A 27221-nucleotide genomic window follows, 5' to 3' on the forward strand; every position below is an offset into this window, starting at 1 on the left:
TGCAAAACATTGTGAACCAAGGTGAGTACCAGGTGTTTGATGATGATATTAGTTTTTTATGAGGTTGAGGATCAAGATTTTGAAAGTGTAGTAGATTCTAAAGCAAGGGAAGCCACAACGCTTAATGATCTACAAAACGAACAACTTAGGAATTCGTTATTGGAGTTTAAAAACATGTTTAGTGAAAAACCAGGAAAAGTGAAAGGCTATCATTGTATGCTTTACCATAGAGATCATCAACCTTTCCTTCTCAAGCCACGTAATATACCATTTTCGAAAAGGAAAGACATAGAGAAAGAAATTCAGAAAATGGAAACATGGGGTGTAATTGAGAGAAATAGGAATGCTTACAATAATCCTTTAGTTATGGTAAGTAAGATAAATGATCGAGTGAGAATTGTTTTGAACTCCAGACATCTTAATAAATTTCTCATCAGACAGAATTTGGTTAAGTAAAATGCATGATTAGTTTGGACTTGATCTCTGGATTTCACCAGATCCCACTTGAAATTAATTCTAGAAAGTATACAGCATTTTTGTATGGAGGTAAGTGTTTTCAATAATATGTGGTGCAATTTGGGCTAAATGTATCGGTAGCTTAATTCATAAGAGCTCTGGATTCTGTCTTAGGAAGTGAAGTGCGTTCAAAATTAATTGTGTATGTTGATAACATTCTGGTCACAGAAAAGACTTGGGAACAACATTTGAATCTGTTAAGAGATGTGTTTTCAAAATTAGAATCAGGAGGCATGACTTTGAAAATAGGTAAGTGTAAATTTGGTGTGGAAGAAGTTAAATTTTTAGGACATGTTATATCTGAAAAAGGAATTGCACCAGATAAAGAGAAACTTGCTGCTATTGCTAATTTTCCTACTCCTCACAACAAAAAACAGCTTAAATCATTTTTTGGGCTAACAGGATTTTATAGAAAACTTTGTAACAGCCAAGCTTTGATTGCTCCATGCTTGTGTGAACTTTTGAAGAATACTGTTTGGGATTGGAATCAGGAGTGTCAGGATGCTTTCAATGAGATCAAATGACAGTTGTATCAAAGTCAGATATTGTTCAGACCAGATTTGTCTCTTCCTTTTTGTTTTATGACAGACAGTAGTGATGTTGTGTTGGGTGTTCATTTATTTCAAGAGAATGAAATTGTTGGTATTACTGAACACAGATCTCTTGCATTTGCTAGTACAGTATTGCAGAAACACGAAAAGACATACACTGTAAATTTGGCTGTATATTGGGTTTTCATCAAATTTAAAAATTATTTGCTAGGTCACAAAGTCATCATCTATACTGATCACAAAGCATTATGTTATCTTCAGGTGTGTAAGCTGTACCATAACAGAATTACTCATTGGGCCTTGTTTTCACAGCAGTTCAATTATAAAATCAGATACATTAAGGACATAAACAATGTAGTTGATGACACTTTGTCTAGGCACCTTTAGGCAGTAAATCATCTAACAGCTTTGGAGAAGGAAAGAATGAGTTTAAAATTATGTACTTGAGAGGTGTGAAAGAGGAAAAAGAATTTTTGAAAATTTGCAAACACACCTGCACATATCAAAATCATGATCAAAATTGGAAATTGGTTAAGAGCATGTTGGGTAAGAAAGGAGAAGAAAAGACAGAACTGTATTATAAGGTACACAAGGGTATTTTATTCAGGAGACATAAGACTGACTCACAGGATTGGAAACTATGTTGGCCGGAACAGTATATTGGTACTTTAATTACTTCTACACATGAGAGTTTTGGTCATTGTGGATCCACCAAATGCTAACAAAAGAATCAGGAAAACATATATTTTAAAACATAGGAAGGAAAGTCAAGAAGAAGATTGCCAGCTGTGACAGATGTCAAAGAGTGAAGGTAACCAAACTAGTAGAGGCCAAATGCAAAGCATACTGCCTAATAGTAACCTAGATCTTGTGTCTGTGGATGTTTATGGACCCTTACCTAAATCTAAGAATGAATTTCATTATGTTTTTGTGGTGGTTGATGTATTTTTGAACTTCATAAAGCTGTTTCCTCTCAAGAAAGCTACCAGTAAGCAAATCATCTCTAAGTTTGAAAATACATATTTTCATCAGGTGGGTAATCCTAAAACAACCTTATCTGATAATGGTTCTCAGTTTACATCACAAGCTTGGCAAGATTTTGTTGATCACACAAAAATAAGGCATATTTTAACCCTTGGAGTACCATCCTTCAAGAACCCTGCAGAAAGATATATGAAAGAGATTGGAAGACTGTTTAGAACATATTGTAGTAAGAATCATACCAGTTGGATAGATTATGTCAGTGATTTTGAGGATATTATGAACAGCTTACAACATTCTTCAACAGGTTTTTCACCATTTGAAACCATGTTTAATAGCAGATGAGCTACTTTATTTCTGAAAATGTTGAGTTTCCTCTATGTAAAATTCTGTCACCGCAAGAGAGGGAAGAATGTGTTAGGGAGATGATGAAAAAACAGGGGGGTAGGAGAAAGCAGAGACATGATGGGAAAAAGTAGATTTTCTAAGGTGGAGGGAGGAGATTTTGGGTTGGTGAAAGCCAGAGAGAAATCTAAAGTGTTGACATCTGAGATAAAGAAATTTTCCGATACTTATATTGAATCATTTGAAATTCATGACAATTCACATCCTAGTGCATACAGGCTTGTGTATCCTAAATCTAAGAAGTTATTTGGATTATGCAATATCACTGAGCTGAAAGCATATAGACATGATCCTCAAGTATCTATTTTTTTCCTATTGTCATTTATTTAGTAGGTAAGATGATGTGAATTTTAAAGTTCTATTTTATCTATTGACTGAGTTAAAAATCTGTGCTAGACTATATAATTATGTTCTGTAATAGATTTGTGCTTTAGAATTTGATACATATATGCCATGAGACTAAATGAGAAGATCTTTTAGCAATTTTAAAATGGGAGAGTGTTCATAATTTGTACTGCAAAAATTAGGAATAGTATCTGAGCATATCTGTGTGTAATACCTTAATAATCCATTTCTTTTCATTGCATTTAACTCTGAATATTAATGTTTCATATATGAACACTTTTTAATCACACCTGACATAAATCCCATATAATTGACTTAGAAAAATGACTAAGGAGAGCATATCTCGTCTGATGTGAAGAATGTATAGAACAGTGTATTTAGTACACAAAATAATGTTTCAAGATTTGATATGAATGCTAGACAGGACGTTACTTATCCGTCGGAGTGTGTGATAAGAACTCTAAGGAGGAAGCTGAAAGATGTGGGTGGATTCACTCACCACGCAGCTGTATGGCTGTATCCTGCTGACCAATTGACTTACAAGAGATCATAAGTGCTGGGTAATGTATGCGCATCCATCAACTACATCTGCGTTGTGTTTGATATTTGTGAATTGTTAGCCAAGATTGCTAAAGACAGTGTTATTCAACATAAATGCATGTTTTTTCGAGTAGGGGGATTAACTTTCCAGAACATTATGTAACTTTCAATCAGTATGTATTTTTTTAAATCAGTTGTAAATGAATCTTCTAGGTCTTGGTGCACGTAGGTTGGTTGTATAGATAATTGGCAAATAGTGTGGAATACCTTTACACATATAGACAATATAACAAGATGTATACATGCCTGCTTTCAATTCTCGAGCTACTGCATTGTGTCATCCTTCAAAGATAACCATGACTCTGTTTACCTGTATTTATCCTGAGTATCGCAATATTGTATCTGATTTGAACTTGAGTTGTGGACAGATTCATGCTTATCTCTGTTTTGGGTACCCCTGGTCATCGTGACTGTGTGTACTCAAGGAGAGCATACAACTATTGATTGAGGCTGGATGATTCTTACAATTACTCTTTGCATATTTGAACTTATTGACATGATTATGAGCTTTATTCATTTTGTTGCGTCGAAACATTATTCTGGTCTGTACCCGTCATTGTGAGTTTTTTGAGTCGGCCCACTTGTCGTATACTTAGGCTCTGAAATTTTCTCTTCTCTTTTGAAGATTTAGAAAGCTTGATTGCATGGGTGTTACTTACAATTTGTAAGTCTAGAAATTTACATTGTCTCTGTATTTATTTATATAGTTTAGTGATGTAATGTTGTAGTTTTGACCTTGTATTATTTTCTTGTGACAGTATGTTCCACAGATCTGAAAATCTGAATACCATATCCTGATATATGTATAGATTATGACTTGTATAGTAGATATTTTGCTTATGTTTTCTGTAATATCTTATGTATCAGATACTTCTGTACACTATATTCTAGCATCATCTTGTACGCTGTTTGGCAAACCTTATAGTATGTCACAAAATACTGTAAACATACTGTAATGGGACACCTTTTTCTAACAAAACCTTTTTTTTAGAAGTAGCTGATACCAGGATTAATCCCGAATCTGGTATAGATGAACATCCTCGTCTGTTTCACTGAAAAGAATTTCATTTGGTTTTGTATACGATGTATTATATTTCAGACTAAGATGTACAAAAAGAAATTAATTTGTTACACTCTGCATGTATGGTTAAAATTATTCTTTATTTGAAATTATGAAATATGTGTTATACTTAAAATTCATATTATTAATTGCACAATCTAATGCAAATTATTACATTTATTTCTGGATTCATTTATAAGATAATGATATAACATGGTAAAAATTCTTCTTTTGTCAAAAAAGTTTGTAAACTCTTTTGCTTTGTAAACTCTTTGGAATATTGTCAGTACTGCATGTTGGGGGTAGTGGGCATGCCTCCCATGGAAACAGATGTATTTATAATTTTAACAACGTGGATTTGTGTTCTGAAGTGGAAATTGTAAAATCGGCGTGAAACTGAAAAATGTGACAAAAAATAAAATTCAAGGGTAAAAGAGGCAAATCTTCAAACATTATTCACATCAACAGGAACCTACAAAATCAAAATTTTCAGCCTTGAGAATGTACCCCTAGACACGAGAACTGCAGCCAACAACAAGAGAAAATGAAGATACGTAAAAAGTTTTTGTTTTGTATACCTTACGCCTCTCAATGCTTTCAAAACTTTTAAAGACCAAGAAATTTAATGGTGACATGTGGGAGTGTAAGATTAAAGCCGGTAGACATTTCTCTTTCTTTTTAAGCATGGTGGACTCACATACCTTAGTGCATTAAAAAATAAATGTCAAAAGCTCTCAGAACCTACGACAATCTTCTCACACACAATCAACATTCAAAAGCACAAATGTGGTTTCTGAATGAGAAATCTGCCGTGTAATCATTCTTTATGTACAGAAAATGGGTCTTGCAACTCTTGCCTACTTTATGTGCTTACACTGAAATGTTAATTATTTGCATATACAAGCTCATACTACACTTCATGCCAATTTAATGCCGTCTTCATGGTGTTGCAACTTGAATGGCCACTAGCATAATTACCTAGGACTAGTGTGGTCAAATGTTACAAAGTATTGGAAAAGGAGAAGAAGGTCTTTGTGGATGGATGGATGGCAAGCAACAAGAGGAATTTTTATAGTAAATCCACTGAGAGAGATACAAATTGCTGAGGAGAATTTCAGTTTCATTAGGGAGACAGCAAATTTTTTAAAGTGGCAAAAGTAGAATGAAGGTTCATGGTGGGGCCAAGCACAGAAGTAGTGTCCCAACAGAGGGAGTGAAAATAGGGAAGAACAATTTTAAAAATAATTTTTTAAAGAAGTCTTCATTGTGATAAGGTTGTGCAGAGAGTATAAAATGACAAAAATAGTGGAGAGGGTAATGTGTTGTATTTGAATGTGTCAGCTCAGAAATCTGCATGCATCATTACAATAAAATACACATGACTGTGATGGATAACCAGTGGTTAGCAAACTGAGATGTACATATCAAGAGTGCATCAGCAAGGCAAAGTATATATTATAAAATGAAAATAAATTGAAGGATAATGTATTGCAGAAACATTACAATTTAGTGTTATGGCAAAGACAAAGTGGTGTTACAGTAGGACATTAACCTAGGTGACTACACATTTCAAAAGCAGGTTTTCAAACTGCAGATCACAGGGTGAGTAATAAGTGAGCAGAAAGCGATTGTGTATGACAACTTATCAAATGTCTCCCTGTATGACTGACTACCACAATTCAAAAACTCGACTACCCATTTGTGGAACATGCTGCAGTCTGTAACACTAATGACACTAACAACTGCTTCAACAACTGTACCATTTGAATTCTCTTCCTGCGCCATAACCTTCTCTATGCTGCGAAGAAACATTCTCCCATCCCTCCACCCCTGGTCAAAACTTACTAAATCTTGATGATTGGCAAATCCCTTCCTATTTTCTAGCCCTCATCCTTTTCTGCTATCATTTACAATCGCATACTTCTTCTGTTCCAATATTGTATTCTCCTCTACCATTATCTATACCCCTCCACCTTATTTTGGTAAGATGTTACCCAGATACTTCTCCAACTCCTCCTTGTACATCTTGCCCCCATACTTTATCTTATAGTCTACTATGTGCAACCACCTCAAAACCTATGCAACTTTCTGATCTTCTATGGGTGCTTAAGCACCATCCCTCATGCATCTATAAATGAATTGTTACCTTTAGCCCTCCCCCCTTTCGTTCTCAACTTGCAGCATACTTAAGCGCGCCCCCCCCCCCCCCCACACACACACACGAGGATATTTTTCAGCACTCATTCCCTTAAAAAATTTCTTCAAATGTTTATTATAGGATCTTCAAACACAAAAGTTCATGCATAAATATTCACCATTATGTTGAAAGTACTTCCACAAATTTCTATTGAAAATTACCACAAATGCAGTTGGCAACAAGTAACAAGGTGTTAAAACAGCTCTCAAGTTCTTTATTGTATGCTCATTTAAAAAATGACATAAGAATGCTTTCTCCCATGAACTGAAGACAAAAATAATTAACACGAATTTCTGCAATAATATATTAACATCAGCAACATACTGAAATTGGATGAGCGGTAAAACGATAAAAAAATTGACTAATAATAATATCACATTAGAGCAACAAGTTATAAATGTTCTATGATTGCTTTGGTTAGGTGCTGAGGTGTTGGTTTTTCTGCCGTTGTCCACACAGTTAAACCTGCAGTCTTCAGAGAGGCCTCCGTAGTGGGCCCAATTGCCACAATCTAAAAAGAAATTAATACATTTATTTTAATTAATATTCCAGCTGATTTTCTATCTGCTGCACGACACAGAGTAAGTACAGTACTCACTGACAAGGGAAAACTCATGGGACAATATCAGTGAAGCGTATGTTTCAAATATACACATGCCTTCAACAGTAGACAGGGTGCTTAAAAAAATGTATCACAAATTTTGAAAGGTGGCATGTTGGACCAAAACAAGACAAAATGTGGGCCCTAAAATGCATATCTTGAGAACTGTAAGCAAGTGTCCATCTTGATTAATGTGAAACCTATGTCTTCAACTGCAAGTTCTTTACTATTACAAATCACCTATAAAATGCAGTAAACAAATGAGGATGAATTCCTCTGCTGATGTCCATGGATACAGCATTTAGTGAACATCTGTTAGTGTTGTTACTGTAACCATATTAACAGTTTTGGGTAAATGTGGCATATACACTAGTTCCAACAGAACTAGTTTGCATTTCAGTAAGTTTGTGAAATGCTTTTACATTGTGATGTTATATCTGCACTTACTCGCATCGGAGAAGTCAATTATTCCACACAGGAATGACAGACATGATCTTCTATTACGGTCTGCAAACGGAATCAGCAGTTGAGCCATTTAGGGAAACCATGAAAAACATATATCTGGATAGACTGATAGGGATTTGAACCCCACTTGTCAGGTAAGACCGTATAACAGTGGGTACAGGACAGACAGGACACTCCACTGTGTGAACAAGCAATATTCGATGCTCCACTCTCTTCTATAGATAATGAATACTGCACTGGAGATATTATGAACTATTTTGGACAGTGTAGTGACATACCAAAGGCGCTTTATGAATAAAACTGGTGATCTCAAGTACGAATTTTAGGAAGTAACTAACAAGCCATAATGATTAACATTACTTCAGAGTAGAATCCAGATGATATACAAATACTGGACATGATGATGAGGCATTTTTAGACCTACATGTACTCCTGTACTCTTATAAGCCACCATATAGTGTACAAGAATCTTTTCCCCCCTCTTCCTATTTCAGCTGTGGATGGTATGCAGGAAGGACTGACAGTATCCCACTGCATACACATAAATTTCTCGGATTTTCTCTTTTTCATCATTACACATTATGTATTCTGGAGGATGTTGTATGTTTCTTGGCACATATTAAAATGTGGTCTTGAAATTTTGGGAGTAATTCTCTCTGCAATGTATATCACCTTGCAGCATCTCCTACTGGATATCTCTGTTATGCTTTCATTCTGGGTAAATAAACTCATGACTATTCACGCATGTCTCCTGAAACACTGTTATCTGTTAGTCCAACCTGATAAGGTTCCTACACTGAAAAACAATACCTACGAATGGATCAACTTAGAACTTTGTAAGAAGCCTTCTTTGTGGGTGAGTTACCCTTCCTTACAACTTGACAGATAGATCCAGTTTGATCGGTGGAGTGATTCTATCTTAAATTAGTCTGGACAGATACTTGACTGACTCTAAAATACTGATTGCCAATCATGCAGTTAAACAATATTGGGTCTTTTTGTCTGTTTATGTGGATTAGATTGAATTTATTTACTTTGGCGGTTAATTGTCTTTGCAGCAAACACTAATCATCTGAGAGTCTTCCTGCTTGTACGATAGCTATGTGATGATGCAAAATTATACATAACAGTTTCTGAAAGATGTAAAACACAGCATCAACCTTGCCTCCACACACAATCAGCATCTGTAGACTTCACATAGATTCCTATAGAGAGAATGCCTGATCTTGGGGAAAGAAAAGAAGCCATCATATCTTCCTGTAGTAAACTGTTATAATGAAGATGGGTCTGAAGTTCTGTATGTCTATCCTGCAACCTTTCTTAAAGACTTTGAATGATCTGAGCCTTTCTCCAACAATGTACTTTGTTTGTTCCACAAATTTACAACACACTGCCAGTAAGAGAAAAGCTAGCTCTTCTGCATATTCACCATAGAATCTTATGGCTGAGCATCAGGTCTAGTGGCTTTTTGCCCATAAAATATCTACAGTTTTTCAGTTCTAAGCTCAATCAATTCCATGTCCTAAATTTTGACATCCCTCTGACGATCGAAACAAGGAACTGTGTTGTGTTCTCAGTGAAGCAGTTTTGGAAGCAGAATTTTATATATAAGTCTGTATTTCATCATATTCCATTTCTGTGTTGTAATGATCAGCTAGCAGATGACTTTGAGCCAGTGACAGATGGAATGCAGAAAAACAATGTTTTTGAGTTCTTTGACAACTTGGAAAATGAGATCCTCCTCCTCAATTCAGTGAATACTTATCAAGTAGCTGTCATTATGTCTGTTTTGACTTTGTTCAGCTTTTGTCAGCAAGGATTCATCTTTCTTTCAACTTGGCATGCAACTCTCTCTGCTTCCAAAGATACTTTCTAATACAGGTATTGAAATATGGTTGGTGTTTGCAATCCAACATTACCTTCTACAGCAAAAATGTATTTAGCATATTTTACATTCTCTTTTTCAATGCTGAATTTTGCTGTTGATCACTTTGGCACTTCATAACCATTTTACTGTTGTACGTAGTTAGCAGAAATCTGTAACATTTTTTAACTATTTATTTAACAAATGATCAATGATGCTTTAACAACCTTATGGTTGCCAATTTCATGGAACATCAGATCAGATGGCCAACCAAATTATCTTCCTTGAGCCACTGCACAGAAGACAGCACATACTGCACAGAAGACAGCACATTTCCATTTCATTAAGGTCATTGAAGATAGAGCACATGTTCTAGTTATGGAAGGATGGGGAGGGAAATAAGCTGTGCCCATTTAAAGGAACCATTTCAACACTTGGCTTAACTGAATTATGGAAATCATGGAAAACCTAAATCTGGATAGCCAGACAGATGGAGATTTGAACTATTGTCTGTACGAGCCCAGTGTACGAACCACTGTGCCACATCGCTTGATGTGCTTACTGGACCTTAGGGGTGTAAGACATGTAAGATGAGTCACTGTATCAGCCACTCTCGGCTGAGTTTTGCCCCTGGCCATAGACTGTTGACAAGGCACTATACATAGTGATCATGTATAGAACTCTATACATGGTTTTGTTATTTTGCACATGCATGCTATCTCGTGGTACTAACTACGCTAAAGTATTTACTTCTAAAAACAAAGATGATGTGACTTACCAAATGAAGCGCTGGCATGTCGATAGACACACAAACAAACACACGCATACACACAAAATTCAAGCTTTCGCAACCAACGGTTGCTTTGTCAGGAAAGAGGGAAGGAGAGGGAAAGACGAAAGGATGTGGATTTTAAGGGAGAGGGTAAGGAGTCATTCCAATCCCGGGAGCAGAAAGACTTACCTTAGGGGGAAAAAAGGACAGGTATACACGCGCGCACGCGCGCACACACACACACACACACACACACACACACACATATATATATATATATATATATATATATATATATATATATATATATATATATATATATATATATATATATATCCATTCGCACATACACAGACACAAGCAGACATTCGTAAAGGCAAAGAGTTTGGGCAGAGATGTCAGTCGAGGCGGAAGTACAGAGGCAAAGATGTTGTTGAATGACAGGTGACGTATGAGCGGCGGCAACTTGAAATTAGCGGAGGTTGAGGCCTGGTGGGTAACGAGAAGAGAGGATATACTGAAGGGCAAGATCCCATCTCCGGAGTTCTGACAGGTTGGTGTTAGTGGGAAGTATCCAGATAACCCGGACGGTGTAACACTGTGCCAAGATGTGCTGGCCGTGCACCAAGGCATGTTTAGCCACAGGGTGATCCTCATTACCAACAAACACTGTCTGCCTGTGTCCATTCATGCGAATGGACAGTTTGTTGCTGGTCATTCCCACATAGAAAGCTTCACAGTGTAGGCAGGTCAGTTGCTAAATCACGTGGGTGCTTTCACACGTGGCTCTGCCTTTGATTGTGTACACCTTCCGGGTTACAGCACTGGAGTAGGTGGTGGTGGTGGGAGGGTGCATGGGACAGGTTTTACACCGGGGACGGTTACAAGGGTAGGAGCCAGAGGGTAGGGAAGGTGGTTTGGGGATTTCATAGGGATGAACCACGAGGTTACGAAGGTTAGGTGGACGGCGGAAAGACACTCTTGGTGGAGTGGGGAGGATTTCATGAAGGATGGATCTCATTTCAGGGCAGGATTTGAGGAAGTCGTATCCATGCTGGAGAGCCACATTCAGAGTCTGAATCAGTCCCGGAAAGTATCCTGTCACAAGTGGGGCACTTTTGGGGTTCTGCTGTGGGAGGTTCTGGGTTTGAGGGGATGAGGAAGTGGCTCTGGTAATTTGCTTCTGTACCAGGTTGGGAGGGTAGTTGCGGGATGCGAAAGCTGTTTTCAGGTTGTTGGTGTAATGGTTCAGCTTATTTCCTCTAGAAGCTGTGACCACAAATTTTGATAACGATAGCTGCACGAGACACTAAGTATAAGAACCAAAGAAATGTTCCCCCACAGATGAGTCAAGTAAAATCCTAGTGATAAACTGTTGAAGCATTTGCAACAAAGTCCCAGAGTTTGAAGCAATTCTAAAAGGCACTGGAGTTTGTAATGCCTCGCAAAATTTCGGGGTAAATTGTAGAGATCCTCGTATTTCCACCACCTCGAACATGCGTTATTTTAGAAATGAGTGTGGTAAAGTACAACTGTGTCTACTGCACCACAATTACGTGTGTGCAGAACAGATGTGTATCGGATGAGTGATCGGCGCAGGCAGGTAGTCGCCGAGCCCGCCTCAGAAGTTACATGTCCAGTTCAAGGAATTTATGCGCCCTACTCCGTGCGACATCAAACATTATTGTGTGAACATTTGAATGTTGTTTAAAGAAGAGAAGAGACCATTAGTAATTCATTCATTCTCTTTCTTTGGTAAGGTCTGGAGAGTTGTCTTGTTAAACTTAGAGATATTTGTAGAACGTATTTATGCAAAAATGAATGCGATAGTTTCTGACGGACCGGAAGGTGTCGAGCTTACAAAAAATGTTTCAGTTGTATGAAAACTGTTATGTGTGATGAAAATACAGTGAGATTGAGCTCAAAGTATTCTTGAATGTATGGAGTAATTTTAAAAACACAAAAAATTGATCCAAAGTAGCATCTTATCCTCGGAGAAGAAATTGTGCAGGCCATTGCACCTGGCTATCCTGAAAAGAAGATCGCTGATCAACTCCAAGTAAGTTCTATAGCCAAGGGGGAGTGTGAATCTTGCACACCAGTACCACACTGCCACCCTTAATCACCAGAAAAGTGAGCAGGACATGAAAAGGAGGAATTTTTTTTGAAGAAGATTGAGATGAGAAAAAGTTGAGAGTTGCCATAGCAACATATAATAACGAGACAAAAAAAAGTTGGTCTGCAAGATTCGATGAAGAAGATTTGGTTGTGGGGAGGAAGCAATCCTCACACATGCAGTAACCAGCCAACGCAGTAACCAGCCAACGCAGTAACCAGCCATTGTTGCTGGTTGCTGTTCGAGTTGCTGACTTCACGCCTGCCGATGAAGACACCGATGCCGCGACCAACATTTGACACTGCCGGCGCCCCTGTGGTACACTGGTGCAGTATCTACACCTCACCGATGCAGCCTGCCAGGTGAGCTCAAGATAATAACTATCTGAATGTAAACTAGGGTGGTCATTATTTACAGAGGTAAGTTTTTTTTAAATGATCACAAGATCAAAGAAAAGTAGGACTGTGGAGGAGGAACAACAACCTACAGAAACTGTAGGACCAGACATGGCGATGACAGTGACTAAGATCACGCCAGACTGGACTGAAGTAGCAAATTTAATTAAGGGACGAAGTCTGAAGTTGCACTCTGTGATTAATACTTTAAATGAAGAACTAGAAGCACAGAGTGCTACTTTAAGCGAAAAGTTAGAAGCACAGAGTGCTACTTTAACTGCTCAAATTGAGTCTTTGAGAAATGAAATAAGTACTACTTTAAGTGAAAAGTTAGAAGCACAGAGTGAAGCTTTAAATTCTAAATTTGAGATGTTAAATGATAAAGTGGAAAATTTACGAGTACATTTAAAGAATGAATTAAGTAATTCTTTACCTGTACAAATGAATCAAATGTTTACGGACTTTAACCAAAAGCAGGATCATCAATTTCAGAAGTTGACCCAGAAATTAGAATTTGATATTGAGGACAAGTGTACCAATATAGAGCCTGAGTTTAATGAGAACTTAGGGTCATTTCAAAGTGTGTGTAATGTTACATTCGACGCAGTGAAACAGAGATTATATACCTTAAAAGATACCATTGAAAGACAAGACAAACTGATCACTATTGTCCAATCGCAAATTGCAGGGGTCAACACACATGTAGATGTAGTAGAGAGAAATTTTAATGAAAGACACCATAAATATAAGCAGTCTGGAGGAACAGGTAGAGGAATTAATCGACCGAAAGTTGCTGAAAGGGTAAACACAGACAACATTCCACCATGTTTAGCTTCAGAACTTGATGATACTAAAAAAGGCATAGACGATTTGTGGACGGAATTTAAACTTATCCAGAATAAGACAGAGAAGGGGGTAGCTTCACAGAATGTAGTGTTCGCTAGTAAAGTGGTAATTGTTTTGTTGAGGGGAGACTTTCACACAAAATGTAATAAGAAGTGCTGGTCTGCACTTGCTCAAGTGATGTTAAGAGCAGATCCATGGGATCCGGGTGGAGTCACATCATTCCCCAGGGACATTAACATTCTGTGTTAACGGGCGGAGTGATGACCATCGGAACCCAAGTTGGGTTTGGTGTTACTTCCATATTCGTTTTCTTACATCAAATTATCTTCAAGTCTTATACTATCCTGTATTCTATTTTATTCCTCTTACACTGTCATACAGCTTAGTACTTGGGCATAATCATCTAGACGCTGTGGACAAGCATGGTTGATATCAAGGTCATACTGCTTTCTGTGGAGGTAGTAATAAGAGATCTTTTCAATTCAATTTTATTTTTATTATCACATAACATGCCTTATACAATCAAAGATTGTGACATAGGTGACTTGTCAGTTTTACACTGTATATAATAATACTAAAAATAGACAATAAACTAATAATATATATGGTGTAACATCTTCAAAGAGGTATTTTAATTACAATTATAATGCATTGTTGCCATTCATGAAATCTTCTACACTAAAGTAACATTTATCTTTCAGATATTTTTCCAGGTCTCTTTTGGTACCTTTTACATTTGGGTCATCCATATCTTTCCTTATTTTATTTACAAATTTCATGCCCATATAATATGGGGTTTTTTCACATGATTTTAAACGGTGGGTAGGTAACATGTAGCTCGTTCTATATCTAGTATCATATTGATGCAAGAAGAAGTTGCCCTCAAAAAGTTGTGGGTTTCTTTTTGTGAAAGTGAGAGTTTCATAAATGTATATGCTTGGAATGCTCATTAGATCTAGTTTTACAAATAAAGGTTTGCAATGTTGCTTTGCTTTTGCTCCCACCATTGCTCGGATGATTCTTTTTTGTAGTCTAAAAGCTCTAAGTAAATTTGTTTTTTCAGACCCCCAGAAAATTATACTATACCTAATGACTGAAACAAAATATGCATTATATACAGTTTTTCTTACAGCTAAATCAGTAATACTATACAAGATATTCATAATATATACAAGGCTATTCAGTCGACCCAGTATGTTGTCCACATGGTGACTCCATAACAGGTTTTTATTGACTAACACGCCAAGGAATTTGACACAGTCTGCAGTCTCTAATTTTTTGTCCATATACCTTATTTCACATATAGACTGTGGAGATTGTTTTGTGGTAAAAATCAACAATTTCTGTTTTTGTAAAATTTAATGTCAATTTATTGTTTTAGACCCATGCCTCTACTTCCCCAAGTGTTTGTTCAATATGACAAATTAGGTCTACCTCATTTTTACAACCGACTACAGCTGTTGAGTCATCTGCATAGAGGATAGTATCAGACTGGACCTAACATGGCATATCATTAATATAATACAGAAAAAGCAGTGCCCCCTATATTGAAACTTGTGGAACACCTAATTGAGTGTTTTTCCAGCCAGAGAGAAATTTCTTGCCGTTGATGTTAAAAAGTACTCTTTGTTTTCTGCTTGAAAACCATAGCGTGCCAATTTTTGGAGAAGCAGGTCATGATTTACTGTGTCGAAGGCTTTGGACAGGTAACAAAAGATGCCTGACACACACATTCTATCATCAAGACATCTGCTGACTTTTGTGACTAATTCATTTATTGCATGGATTGTGCTGCTGCGGCCTTTTCTGAAACCATATTGATTGCCTAAGATAATGCTGTTAGATGAATTGTGATTTTCAATCTGATCACATGCAGCTCTTTCAAATATTTTTGAGAAAATTGGTAACAGTGAGATTGGCCTATAGTTGCCCAATTCATCTTGTTTGCCTTTTTTATGTATGGGCCGAACTTCTGCATATTTTAATCTATCTGGGAAACATCCCTCATCAAAAGATTGGTTGATTATGAAAGAGAGTGGATATGTAATACTGTGACGGACTATTTTTATTATTTCAGTGGGGACCTCATCCCAACCCGCAGATTTTGGATTTTTTAAGGACATTATGATTTTGATGACATCTGGGATGTCTCACTCAAGTACCGGTAAAGTGGGGATCCTGGGGAAGGGGGGTGGGAAGAGTTTCCTGTCTTTCGGGCTAACTTCTTTCTCTTCTTCAATCTTAGCAACCATTTCTACTTTTCCCTTCCTTACTTCTCTTTTGAGTACCAGTCTATCTTTCCCTCTGTCCATATGCACCCACTTCTATCAAGTCTCTCAATTTCCGTGATTTTCTACGACTTTCAACTTATTTCTCATAAGCTGGTCGAAGAATCAGGCTACACGACTACCCATATGCATACACACAAAGACACAAACAGGAAGAGTACAGTTTAAAATAATGAGGGAACCGTCATGTGTTGGAGGGTGAATAGTGTGTACATAATGATAGGTATGTGCACCTGGTTATGTGAGGTCATGGTTCCACATCACGTAAAGGTATGTACAGGGGTATATTTATATATGTAAGAGCTAAGAGAATTTATGGTTATGAAGACTGTGTTACACTAGTATGTGTACATGAGAGGAGGAGGAACATATTGTGGTTCATTATGCTACACTGTACACTTAAGTGGACAGAATTGATGTCAGCCTAACTACTGATCTGACAAATTGTAGGATAATGGGACAAGCGGAGTTTAAGTAGGTGTGTGTGTGTGTGTGTGTGTGTGTGTGTGTGTGTGTGTGTGTGTGTGTATTAAATAACATTTCCAAATGGAAGAGTAATGGTGGAGGACTCTAAAGGGTTAAAGAGAGTATTGAGAAGCGAGTGGTAAGGAGTGAAGTAGGATGTTAATTTCTCTGTATTCGAATTCTGGGGTACATAAAGATGTATGCTAGGGCAATGAACTATGCAGCCCATTCAGGAAGGAGAAGGAGGACGCAGCCAGCATAGATTGGATGGAAAAGGGCAGGTAGGCACACCCAAGAAAGGCTGACCTATACTGTGCGGGCACGGGCACCAAGAAGGGGATTGACCTGTACCATAGTATATTAGGAATTTGTTTAAAGAGGCGTACCTACCAAAATGCAAGGAGGAAGTGCTTTCATAGTATCAACCCGTATGTGAGGTATAGGTACTGTGCCAAAGGAAAAGGGCAGTATCGTGACAAGTCACACATTTTGTAGAGATTATTCTGGTAAAGGTCCCGAGTTCGAGTCTCTGTCCTGCACACAGTTTTAATCTGCCAGGAAGCTTCATTATTCTGGTAAATTTGAATTCTTTTTTCCACTCACATTGTTATGTTTGTGTGAAGTTACATGTGTTGAAAAGAACACCTTTATTTACCCAGAGTTCCTCCAGATTGTAAAAGGCATTGAATGAGTCCATACTTAGAAAAAGTAGCACACGAAGTACGGGCAAATAATTGCATACGCTTGGGTTATGCGCACTTGGAGTTTATGATTGGAAATGGAACAGAAAGATTCTTGTCCTTACAAAGTTTACATTGATCAAAAGGTCCATGATTATAATGGTATTAACATGGAAAAGCAAATAGAACTATATATAAAGAACCCGATGGCTTTAAAAAAAAAAAAAAAAGTCATATACATTGATGGAAACGTAAAGTAATATTATATGAATACAATATTGATGTACATAATGAACATGTATAAAATATTGTGTGTTCGAGCTAAGGGGAGGGATATGTAGTGCCTCGAGAATTTCGGGGTAAATTCTAGAGGCCCTCGTATTTCCATCTCAAACATGCGTTATTTTATAAATGAGTGTGGTAAAGTAGAACTGTATCTGCTGCACCACAATTACATGTGTGCAGGACGGACGTGTATCGGATGGATGATCGGCATGGGCAGGTGGTCGCCGAACCCGCCTAAGATGTTACACGTCCAGCTCAAGGAATAAATGCGCCTTACTCCGTGCAACATCAAACATTATTGTGTGAACATTTGAATGTTGTTGAAAGAAGAGAAGAGACAATTACTTATTCATTTATTCTCTTACCTTCATAAGGTCCAGAGAGTTGTCTCGTTAAACTTGGAGAGATTTGTAGAATGTATTAATGGAAAAATGAATGTGATAGTTTCTGACAGACCGGTAGGTGTCGAGCTTACAAAAAATATTTCAGTTGCATGAACACTGTTATGTGTGATGAAAATACAGTGAGGTTGAGTTCAAAGTATTCTCGAGTGTAAGCAGTTATTTTAAAAGCATAAGAAATTGATCAAAAGTAGCAGCTTATCTTCGGAGAAGGAGCTGTGCAGGACATTGCAGCCGGCTATCCTGAAAAGAAGATCAGTGAAGCAACTCCAAGTAAGTTCGATAGCTAAGGGGGAGTGTGAGTCTTGCACACCGGTACCTCACTGCCACCCTTAATCACCGGAAACTGCCAGAAGCTCATAAAATACTATGCACAGAATGCTGGCCAAAACCTGGACAGCAGTAAGATTTTTGGGGTAAATTTAAATTACACCAAAGAAATAAGCTAACAGGAAATGGAAGAGTTTTGTTCATCACAGTAAACAAACTCAAATCCAACAAGATAGAAATGGAGCTGGATGTGAGACAGCTTGGTCAAGAATCATTATATGGGGTGGGAATAAACTTTTATAGTGCAACTCACTAATTCATTCACTGATGAGCCACAACATTATGGCCACCTACCTAATATCCGGTATGACCACCTTAGACACAGATACAGGATGACAATTACTGAACTATATGAAATAAAATCGTCGTAGCTTCTGAACGGTTTGCATTAGGACTTTCAAACTGCACGGCCACGGGGCATGATGGGAATTAGTATGTGCATATGGTTTGGTTTACCAATGAAGCCCACTTTCATTTGGATGGGTTCATCAAAAAGCAAAACTGGTGCATCTGAGGGACTGAGAATCTGCTTTTCGCCATCGAGGAGTCTCTTCACCCTCAACGAGTGACTGTGTGGGGTATAATGTACAGTCACAGAATAATAAATATGATATTCCTTGATGGCACAGTGACTACCGAATAGTACATCAAGGATTTGGAAGATGATTTCATCCCCACTACCCAAAGTGACCCTGATTTCAACAAAATGTGGTTCATGCAAGACAGAGCTCGACCCCATTGAAGCAGGATAGTGTTTGACGTCTGGGAGGAGCACTTTGGGACCGCATTCTGGCTCTGGGGTACCCAAGTCCACTGGCATGGGCCTCGATTGGCCACCATATTCTCATGATCTGAACAAATGTGACTCCTTTTTGTGGGGCTATATTAACAATAACGTGAATAGCAATAAACCCAAAACTGTTGCTGAGCTGGAAACAGCCATTCAGGAGGTCATCAACAGCATCGATGTTCCGATACTTCAACGGATGATGCACAATTTTGCTATTTGTCTGCGCCACATCATCGCCAATGATGGCAGGCTTATCGAACATATCGTAACATAAATCAAAATATCTGTAGTGATGTTTACATGGGAAATAAAGTCTGCACTTGCCTTCGTTTGTAACTAATTTACATTTTTTTTCATGTACTTCAATACTTGTCACCCTGTAACTGTGGCAACACATCATTGTAGTAAAGCAATGAGGCCTCGGTAGGTCGTTGGATGGAGTTGGCACCACATCTGCACACACAAGTCACCTAGTTCCCATAAATTCCAGTGAGGGGGACGATGAGCTCTGACGAGACATTCAATCACATCCCAGATGTATTTGATCAGATTCAGATTTGGCGAGTGTGTGTGTGTGTGTGTGTGTGTGTGTGTGTGTGTGTGTGTGTGTGTGTGTGTGGGGGGGGGGGGGGGGGGGGGCAGAATATCAATTGGAATACGCCACTGTGTTCTTCAAACCACTCCACCACACTGTTGCCCTTGCGACATGGCACATTATCTTGTTGAAAAATGACACTGCCATCGAGAAACATGATCCTCGGGATGGGGTGTACATGGTCTGCAACCAGGGTATGATACTCATCGGCCATCATGGTGCCTCACACGAGCTACACTGGACCCATGTATGACCCGTGTGAATGTTCCCCAGAGCATAATGGAGCTGCTGCCAACTTGTCTTCATCCCGCAGTATAGAAGAAGGTATCGGGATTCATCAGATCATGCAATGCTCTGCCACTGTGCCAACTTCTAGTGCCAATGCTCACATGCCCATTTCACTCAAAGTTGCCAATGTCGTGGTGTTAACACTGGCACATGCATGGGTTGTCAACTGTGCAAACCCAACGTTAGGAGTCTTTAGTGCACAGTGTGTTCAGACACTTGCAGTTGCCCAGCATTAAAGTCTGATGTTAGTTCCGCCACACTTTGCTGCCTGCCCTGTTTTCCAATCTGCCCAGCCTATGACATCTGATATCTGTAATGAGGGGTGGCCGCCCAACCTCATGATGTCTGGATGTTTTGTTTTGTTTTGTTTTAGGGCACAAAAACAACTAGGCGCCCACGTCAGAACCATAGAACACAAAGATGAAAAAGAAGTTAAAAGCAACTACACATTATGCCCAATCAACAGAAGGAAAGACAGATAAAAACAGGGACTTTCTTTTGGAGAAAGGTCCACAAAATAAGCCACAGAGATAATGGAGGTCCTGAACTAAAGATTAAATGTCCTCCACCTTATTGTTATGACAGGTACATCGTAAAATGTGGTAGACACCCGTATGTCGATTGGTAAAATGGCCGATAGTTCAGACGGCAAAGATAAATTAGTACGCAAGTGGTAAAAAAAGGGCATTCCACCAGCAATGGCAAACTGTCAAAGGTTGATGCCAATGAGCACAAAGTGGTGGGGGCTCATCGCTTAACAAATGGCGATGGCTAAAATGACAGTGCCCAATACGCAACCTAGGTAAAATGATCTCCTTGCGGCGAGGGGAGGCCAGCCAAGCTGCTGGGTGAGGTTTAATTCCCCAGAGCTTGTTCCCATGAAGGGAAGACCAGTGGTGATGCCAAAGTAACACCACCTGCTGACAGATGGCAACACAGAGATCATTGAAAAGAATGGAAGAACCAGCAGGCTGAGTCTTGGGCAACAGACTCAGAGGTCTCATTTCCTGTCACACTGATGTGACCAGGAACCCACATAAACGTCACAGTGACTCCATCAAGAGTGAGCATGTGAAGGCTTTCCTGAACCTGTTCCACTAAGGGATGGACAGTGTACATCACGCACAGGCTCTGAAGGGCACTGAGAGAGTAGGAGCAAATGACACAATTGAAAAGCCTGTGTCGCTGGATGTACTGTGTGGCCTGATACAGCACGAAGAGCTCTGCTGTAAATACAGGGCAGTGTTCTGGAAGCCGATACCAAAAATTGTCGGTACCGATGATGAAGGCACATGTGACACCATGTTCAGTTCGAGAGCCATCAGTGTTCACAAAGGTACTATTGTGAAGTTCCTTGTGAAGGTCAAGAAACTTACAGTGATACAGCTAGTCTGGAGTAGTGTCCTTAGGAAGCGAATGAAGTCCAAGGTGAACACAGGCCACCACATGAATCCAATGTAGTGAAGCGTTCACATCCATTGGGGAAGTGGAGGTAGTGTGAAGTTAAGCTGCCAAAGCAACAGCCAAAAGTGAACTCCAGGAGGTAACAGAGAAGAGGGTTGCACACCATACTAGCGGTCAAGGGATTCATCGAAGAAGGAGGCATAGGATGGGTGGCCAGGCATGGCAGACAAATGGCATGTGTATCCACTGAGGAGAACGTTACATTGGTATGACAGAGGTAGTTCAGCAGTTTCTTTATATAGATTCCCAACTGGGCTCGTGTAAAAGGCGCCAGTGGCCAAATGGATGCCACGATGGTGGATTGTATAGAGACGGTGTAAGATGGATGGACGTACAGATGAATAAATGAAACACCCATAGTCTAGTTTCAAACAGAGGGATCGGTACAAATGGAGGATGGTGGTCTGATCAGCTCCCCAGGGAGTACAGCCACGGACACGTAGGACATTGAGGAACAGGTATGGCGCGGGCGGCCAGGTAAGATATGTGGGAGGACCAAGAAAGTTCTCTATCGAGCATAAGCCCCAGGAATTTGGTAGTTGCAGCAAACGGAAGAGCAACAGGCTCAAGGTGTAAAGATGGTGGAAGAAACCCAAAGTGCTCCCAGAAATTCATACAAACGGTTTTCTCAGTGGAAAAATGAGAGCCATTGTCGATGCTCCACAAGTAAAGACAACCGAGACAACGCTCCAGACGCTGCTCAAGAAGGCAAGTCCATGGAGAACGCAACATATGGCAAAATTATTAACCAAAAGAGAGCCTGAGGTGCCTGAAAGGAGACAAGCCATAATAGGATTAACGGCGATAGCAAAGAGGGCGACGCTCCAAACTGGATCCTGAGGCACACAGTTTTCCTGGATAAAGGTTTCCGACAGGGCAGAACCAACATGTAACTTGAAAACACTGTCTTTTAAAAATTTCTGAAGGAAACGGGGCAGGTGAGAGAGTACAGAGGATACCAGTCCTCAAGCAGGTGTCATAGTAGGCTTTCTCCAAATCAAAAAACATGGCCACAGTCTGGTATTTCCACAGAAAACCATTCCTGTCAAGGGTTGACAAAGTGACGAGATGGTCAACTGCAGAATGGCACACTCGAAATCCGCACTGTGCAGTGGTTAGCAAATTGCAAGATTCCAGCCACCATACCAGCTGGTCATAAATCATACGTTCCATCACATTGCAAACACAGCTTGTCAGAAAATGGGGCGGTAGCTAGAAGGAAGGTGTTCATCCTTACTGGGCTTAGTGGTTTCACGCCAGCATCTGGGAAACGTGCCCTCTGCCCAGATGTGATTATATGTATGAAGGAGAAAGTCTTGCCTGCAAGAGAAAGGTTCTGCAAGGAATCAGTGTGAACATCGTCTGGCCCTGGGGCGAAGGATCGGGATGAAGTGAGAGTATGATCTAGCTTCCCCCTAGTAAATGCGGCATTGTAACAGTCACAATTCTTGGAAGAGAAGGGTATCGCCCGAGCCTTCGCCATTTGTTTCCGATGGAGGAAAGCACAGTGATAGTGGGTGAAGCTCGAAATACCCACAAAATAGCAGTCCAAGGTGTTGGAAGTGGCAGTAGGGTCCACTATGACATCATCTGCTATGGTCAGGCTGGAAATTGGGGAACAGACCTTGGTCCCAGAGAGCTGTCGAAAGTTGGCCCACATAACGCAGGAGGGACAGGAACTATTAAAAGAACTAGTAAATGAAGTACAGCTTGCTTTTGTGCTAGCCTGAAGAATGCAGCGACACTGCGCACACAACTGTTTATAACAAATACAGTTTGCCATCATAGGATGATAGTTAAAAATGTGGGGAGCACGTCTCTGCTACAGGGCACAGGGGCTGGAGGATCCTGCTCCATGAGATCTACAGAGGCATTGGCATTTTCCCTTGGTCAGTCTGCAGAGTGCAGGGCAGAAAAACAATTGGTGATGTGCACCAACGACAAGGAAGGTATCAAATGGTGACACCATTGAAGAGAATCTCCATGTCAATGAAGGAGAAGACCATTTGCCTTTGTTTGATTTCTTGGAGCCTTTGTGGTTGTTAGATGATTCTGAAGTTTGCTGGCTGGAGGGATGTAAAAATTTTTTGCGGGAGCATTCCTACTGTCCTTTCTGGCCTGCTTCTTGTGTGGCAGGTGAGTTCGCCATGTGAAGCGAAAATTTGGTGGCTTGTTGCACAGCTGGAGGAGAAGGAGATGGGGATGCTACTGTGACACTGGGCAATTTTACAACCGAGGTGCTGAACTTGAGGTCACGTGTCTGCATGGCCTTGTCCTTCATCGAGTGAGATGTAGCAAGAACAATACTGTTAAGTGCCAGATGGTAAAACACAGTTTCCAAATAGCCAATAACTTGCAGCAACATGGTAAGGCACTTTTTCCTTCACCTGGATCTCCTGGACAGCCCGCTGATCAAGGTTGCGAGGAGGTTGCATTGTTGCCACTGCAATTGATACAGTGCATATGAGCATCCCTATTACAGGCTGCAAATTTGGCCAGGTGTCGACAGGACATTTGAGTGTGGTTGTGACTATGACACTGGTAGCAGTACATTGGGTTCAGACTTTGATAACTTCATAGCCAGCTTTGAACTTTGATGGGAGCACTACTCTATCAAATGTGAGAAAAAGAGTGTGAGTGGGTGCCACGGATGCATCTACCTTTTTCATCGTCTGACGGATTGCAATGACACTCTCATCAGAAAGGTAAGTCTGGATTTTTCCCTTGGTCAGATCATCAGGCAGCCTAGTGTAAATAACACCACGCGAAGGATTTGGTGTTCAATGGGGCTCGATATGAACAGGATAGCCTTGGTGGAGTGAAGCTGCAAGCAGTTGTTGTACTTGAGAATCACATGTAGTCTCCAAAACCCACAAAGTGCCATTTTGTAAACAAGAGCAGGATTTCACAGGGCCAGAAATTGCATCAACACCTTTCTGAATAATAAATGGATTAACCATACCAAAGGACTGACTGTCTTCAGTATGTAAACCATGAGGAACCAAGGAGCAGCTGGGAGAGTCTTTGAATTGTTAGCCTCATTCCATTTACATTTAGTAGACGCAGACTGAGAATATGATGTTTGGCTCATTGCGAGAAAATTCTCCACGACTGCCAGCATATCCGATGGCACACTCATTCCAACTGGAGGCCCCTTCTCCTCTGCCCCTCTCCCCCCCTCAGAGGCGGGCTAACTTGGCTTAGGTGATTGCTCACATGGTTATGCCACCTGAACACCTGACAGAAGGGTCAATTGGCAATTTGAGAAGGTAACAGCTCAGACAATCACCCTTCCCTGGGCCTCACCTGTGCCAGGGGATACATGCGAATCCTACCTGTCAACCTGTGGCTGGGAATTATGCGTTACCCAGTCGCCTGTTACATGTCAGATGGGTGTGCCAGTCTTCAGGAGTGCACAGGGAGGAAGAATAAAAATCTCTAACGTTGAAGTGGAGGAAGGATGGGAGAAGGGGAACAAAGAAAGAAAAAAAGAACTAAAAAACAGTGGAGGTACTATTCTGATGTCAGGCTACTGAAAATGCTGAACACATTTCCAAAAATATCCTACACATGTTCCCCAAGGGAGGGGAAAAAGAATAGCAAGCGGATAGATTTACAGCACGTAAGGGAAAAGATGCTACGAAGGTTGGGGACCCCTTGTTGCCAAGCACGAACTCAGCAAATAGTGGTGAGCCTCCTGTGGGGGACATGTGGACATGGTTTCACCTCTTGTTGAAGACTCACCACAGCACTCCCCGAATACCTGACAAATCATGCAGCTTTCAAAATGTTCGTACCAAGCCTCTGGGCCATCACAATCTGATTTCCATCAAACTCAGATAGATCACATGCTTTCCCCATTCTATACATGGACAGCACACTCACAGATACTACATGCACCATGCACTTGTCTTACTAGAAGTCATTTCTCGCCTGGTGACACTGCAATCGACCAGATGGGATTTATATCGATAGTAGGTCGGTGGCCATAATGTTCTGGCTGATCACTGTATGTTGCCTAATCATACTGTCATCATAAGGAGACTTTAATCATCCAACAATTAATTGGTAAGTTGGCATATTTACAGTTTCATAAGTGTTGGGTGAGACACGGCAGGCTGCGAAATAGTACTAAATGGCTTCTCCAAAAATTTCTACGAACAGATAATTTATAAAACTACTCATGAATTCAATATATTATTTTTAATAGCAACAAACAGACTTGACATCTTTGTATTTGTCCTCAAACTGGCATCAGTGATGATGAGGCAGTTGTAGCAACAATAATTACCACAGTACAAAGGACAACTAAACCAAGAAGAAATAATTACATGTTCATTAACCTAGATAAAGATGCAGAAGTATATCATCTCAAAGTGGAAATTCAAACATTTACTTATTGACAGGAGCATGTGAGAACTGACTCCAGTTTAAAGGAATAGCTGACAAAGTACACAATAAATATGTACCTAGTACAGCAGTTCATGATGAGAGGAGCTGAGTAAACAGTAACAACTTCACAATAGATGTAAAACAAAGGACAGGGTTCTACACAGAGAAATACTTAATGAAGTGCACTTTTGGCAGAGGACAATGCATGAAATGATCAATGACTGATGTAGACAGAAATTCTGCTCTCATGCAGAAGAAAGGCAGGGTGGTAGTAGATGGGTAATCATTAAAGTCCGATTATCACTTCGTAAAAATAAAGTTACATATTTCATTTTTTGACTGTTTGCAGGTACACGTATGCAGACCTGGTACATGTTCAAATCCCTGTGCAACAACACTCTACCCATGCCACTAGAGAAGCCAAAACTAAATGATGCAGTCCATTGATAATGTGGAGTATTGTGTGGTAATTTGTTTTCTCCATTTGAAGGGGAACAAAACTATAACAATCCATGCCGAGTTGATGGAAGTGTATAGCAACAGTAAATAGTTACATGACACAATTGTTAGGCAGGTGCAGGTGCTACCAGTGTGGTCAAACAAGACCAATGACGAAGAATTAAGTGACAAACCATCCCTATGCAAAGAAATGGGAACTGTAAGAAAAGTGGAGGCCACGCTCAAAGATAGGTGTATCACAGTCAACTTAGCAGTGGAAAAAGTGGATATCAGTTATGGATTAGTTTTCAATATCTTGTGTGACATTTTGAATATGACAAAGGGTGCCACCTACTGTGTTCCACAGCTGCTCACAGCCGTTCTAAATGACTACTGCACCGAGGCAGCAGTGGAAATGTTACAGCTTCTTCTTATTCTTATTCTCCTTCTTTAGCTAGTGCCTTGTCCCGCAGTTTCCGCAGGGTCAGCATGGTTACAATCGGACTTGGCATGGTTAATTTGAAGGGGTGGCCGGATGCCCTTCCTGCCTCCATCCTGTGCCCCCTGGGATGGAATCAGTGTACCCCTGCTGTCTGCGTCTAGTGTAAATCATGAAATAGTGTTTCAAATGTCTGAGTGTCATGTAACTGAGGTGGGACATGGGTACCAGCCCACTATTCACCTAAGGGGATGTGGAAAACCACCTAAAAACCAAATCCAGACTGGCTGGTACACCAGCCCTCGTCGTCAATCCGCCGGGCGGATTTGATCCGGGGCTGGTGCGTCTACCTGAATCCAGGAAGCAGCCCATTAGCGCTCTTGGCTAACCTGACTGGTACTGGAAATGTTACAGCTGTTTCAGACAAATCCAGATGACTTCTTTAACTACTCAACAACAATGAGCCCAAAAAAAGCAGCAAAGCAAGTAGTGGAAACATGGATTCATCACCACCAAAAAAGGAAAAAGACCCAATCATAAAAGTACAAGGTGATGCTGAGTGCCAAAAGATTATGCTTGTAAGAGGCAAACCGTCACAAGCTATTGACATCACACAATGAGCTTATTGGAGGCCATCAAGACAAAATGTTGC

At 40.0% G+C, this 27221-nt stretch overlaps 1 protein-coding gene across 1 annotated transcript in view; it reads right to left on the reverse strand.

The window, feature by feature from the left end:
* Nucleotides 1–6848: 6848 nt before the first annotated feature.
* LOC124787618 (uroporphyrinogen-III synthase-like) overlaps nucleotides 6849–27221 on the reverse strand; it is a 37152-nt gene continuing 16779 nt past the window's right edge. The window contains exon 4 of the mRNA XM_047254378.1: nucleotides 6849–7166. Coding sequence (XP_047110334.1) covers nucleotides 7047–7166 — 120 coding nt within the window. The 3' untranslated portion in view covers nucleotides 6849–7046. The remainder of the gene's footprint in view (nucleotides 7167–27221) is intronic.

This window comes from Schistocerca piceifrons, chromosome 3 (genome assembly GCF_021461385.2).
Source record: "Schistocerca piceifrons isolate TAMUIC-IGC-003096 chromosome 3, iqSchPice1.1, whole genome shotgun sequence".
NCBI lineage: Eukaryota > Metazoa > Arthropoda > Insecta > Orthoptera > Acrididae > Schistocerca > Schistocerca piceifrons.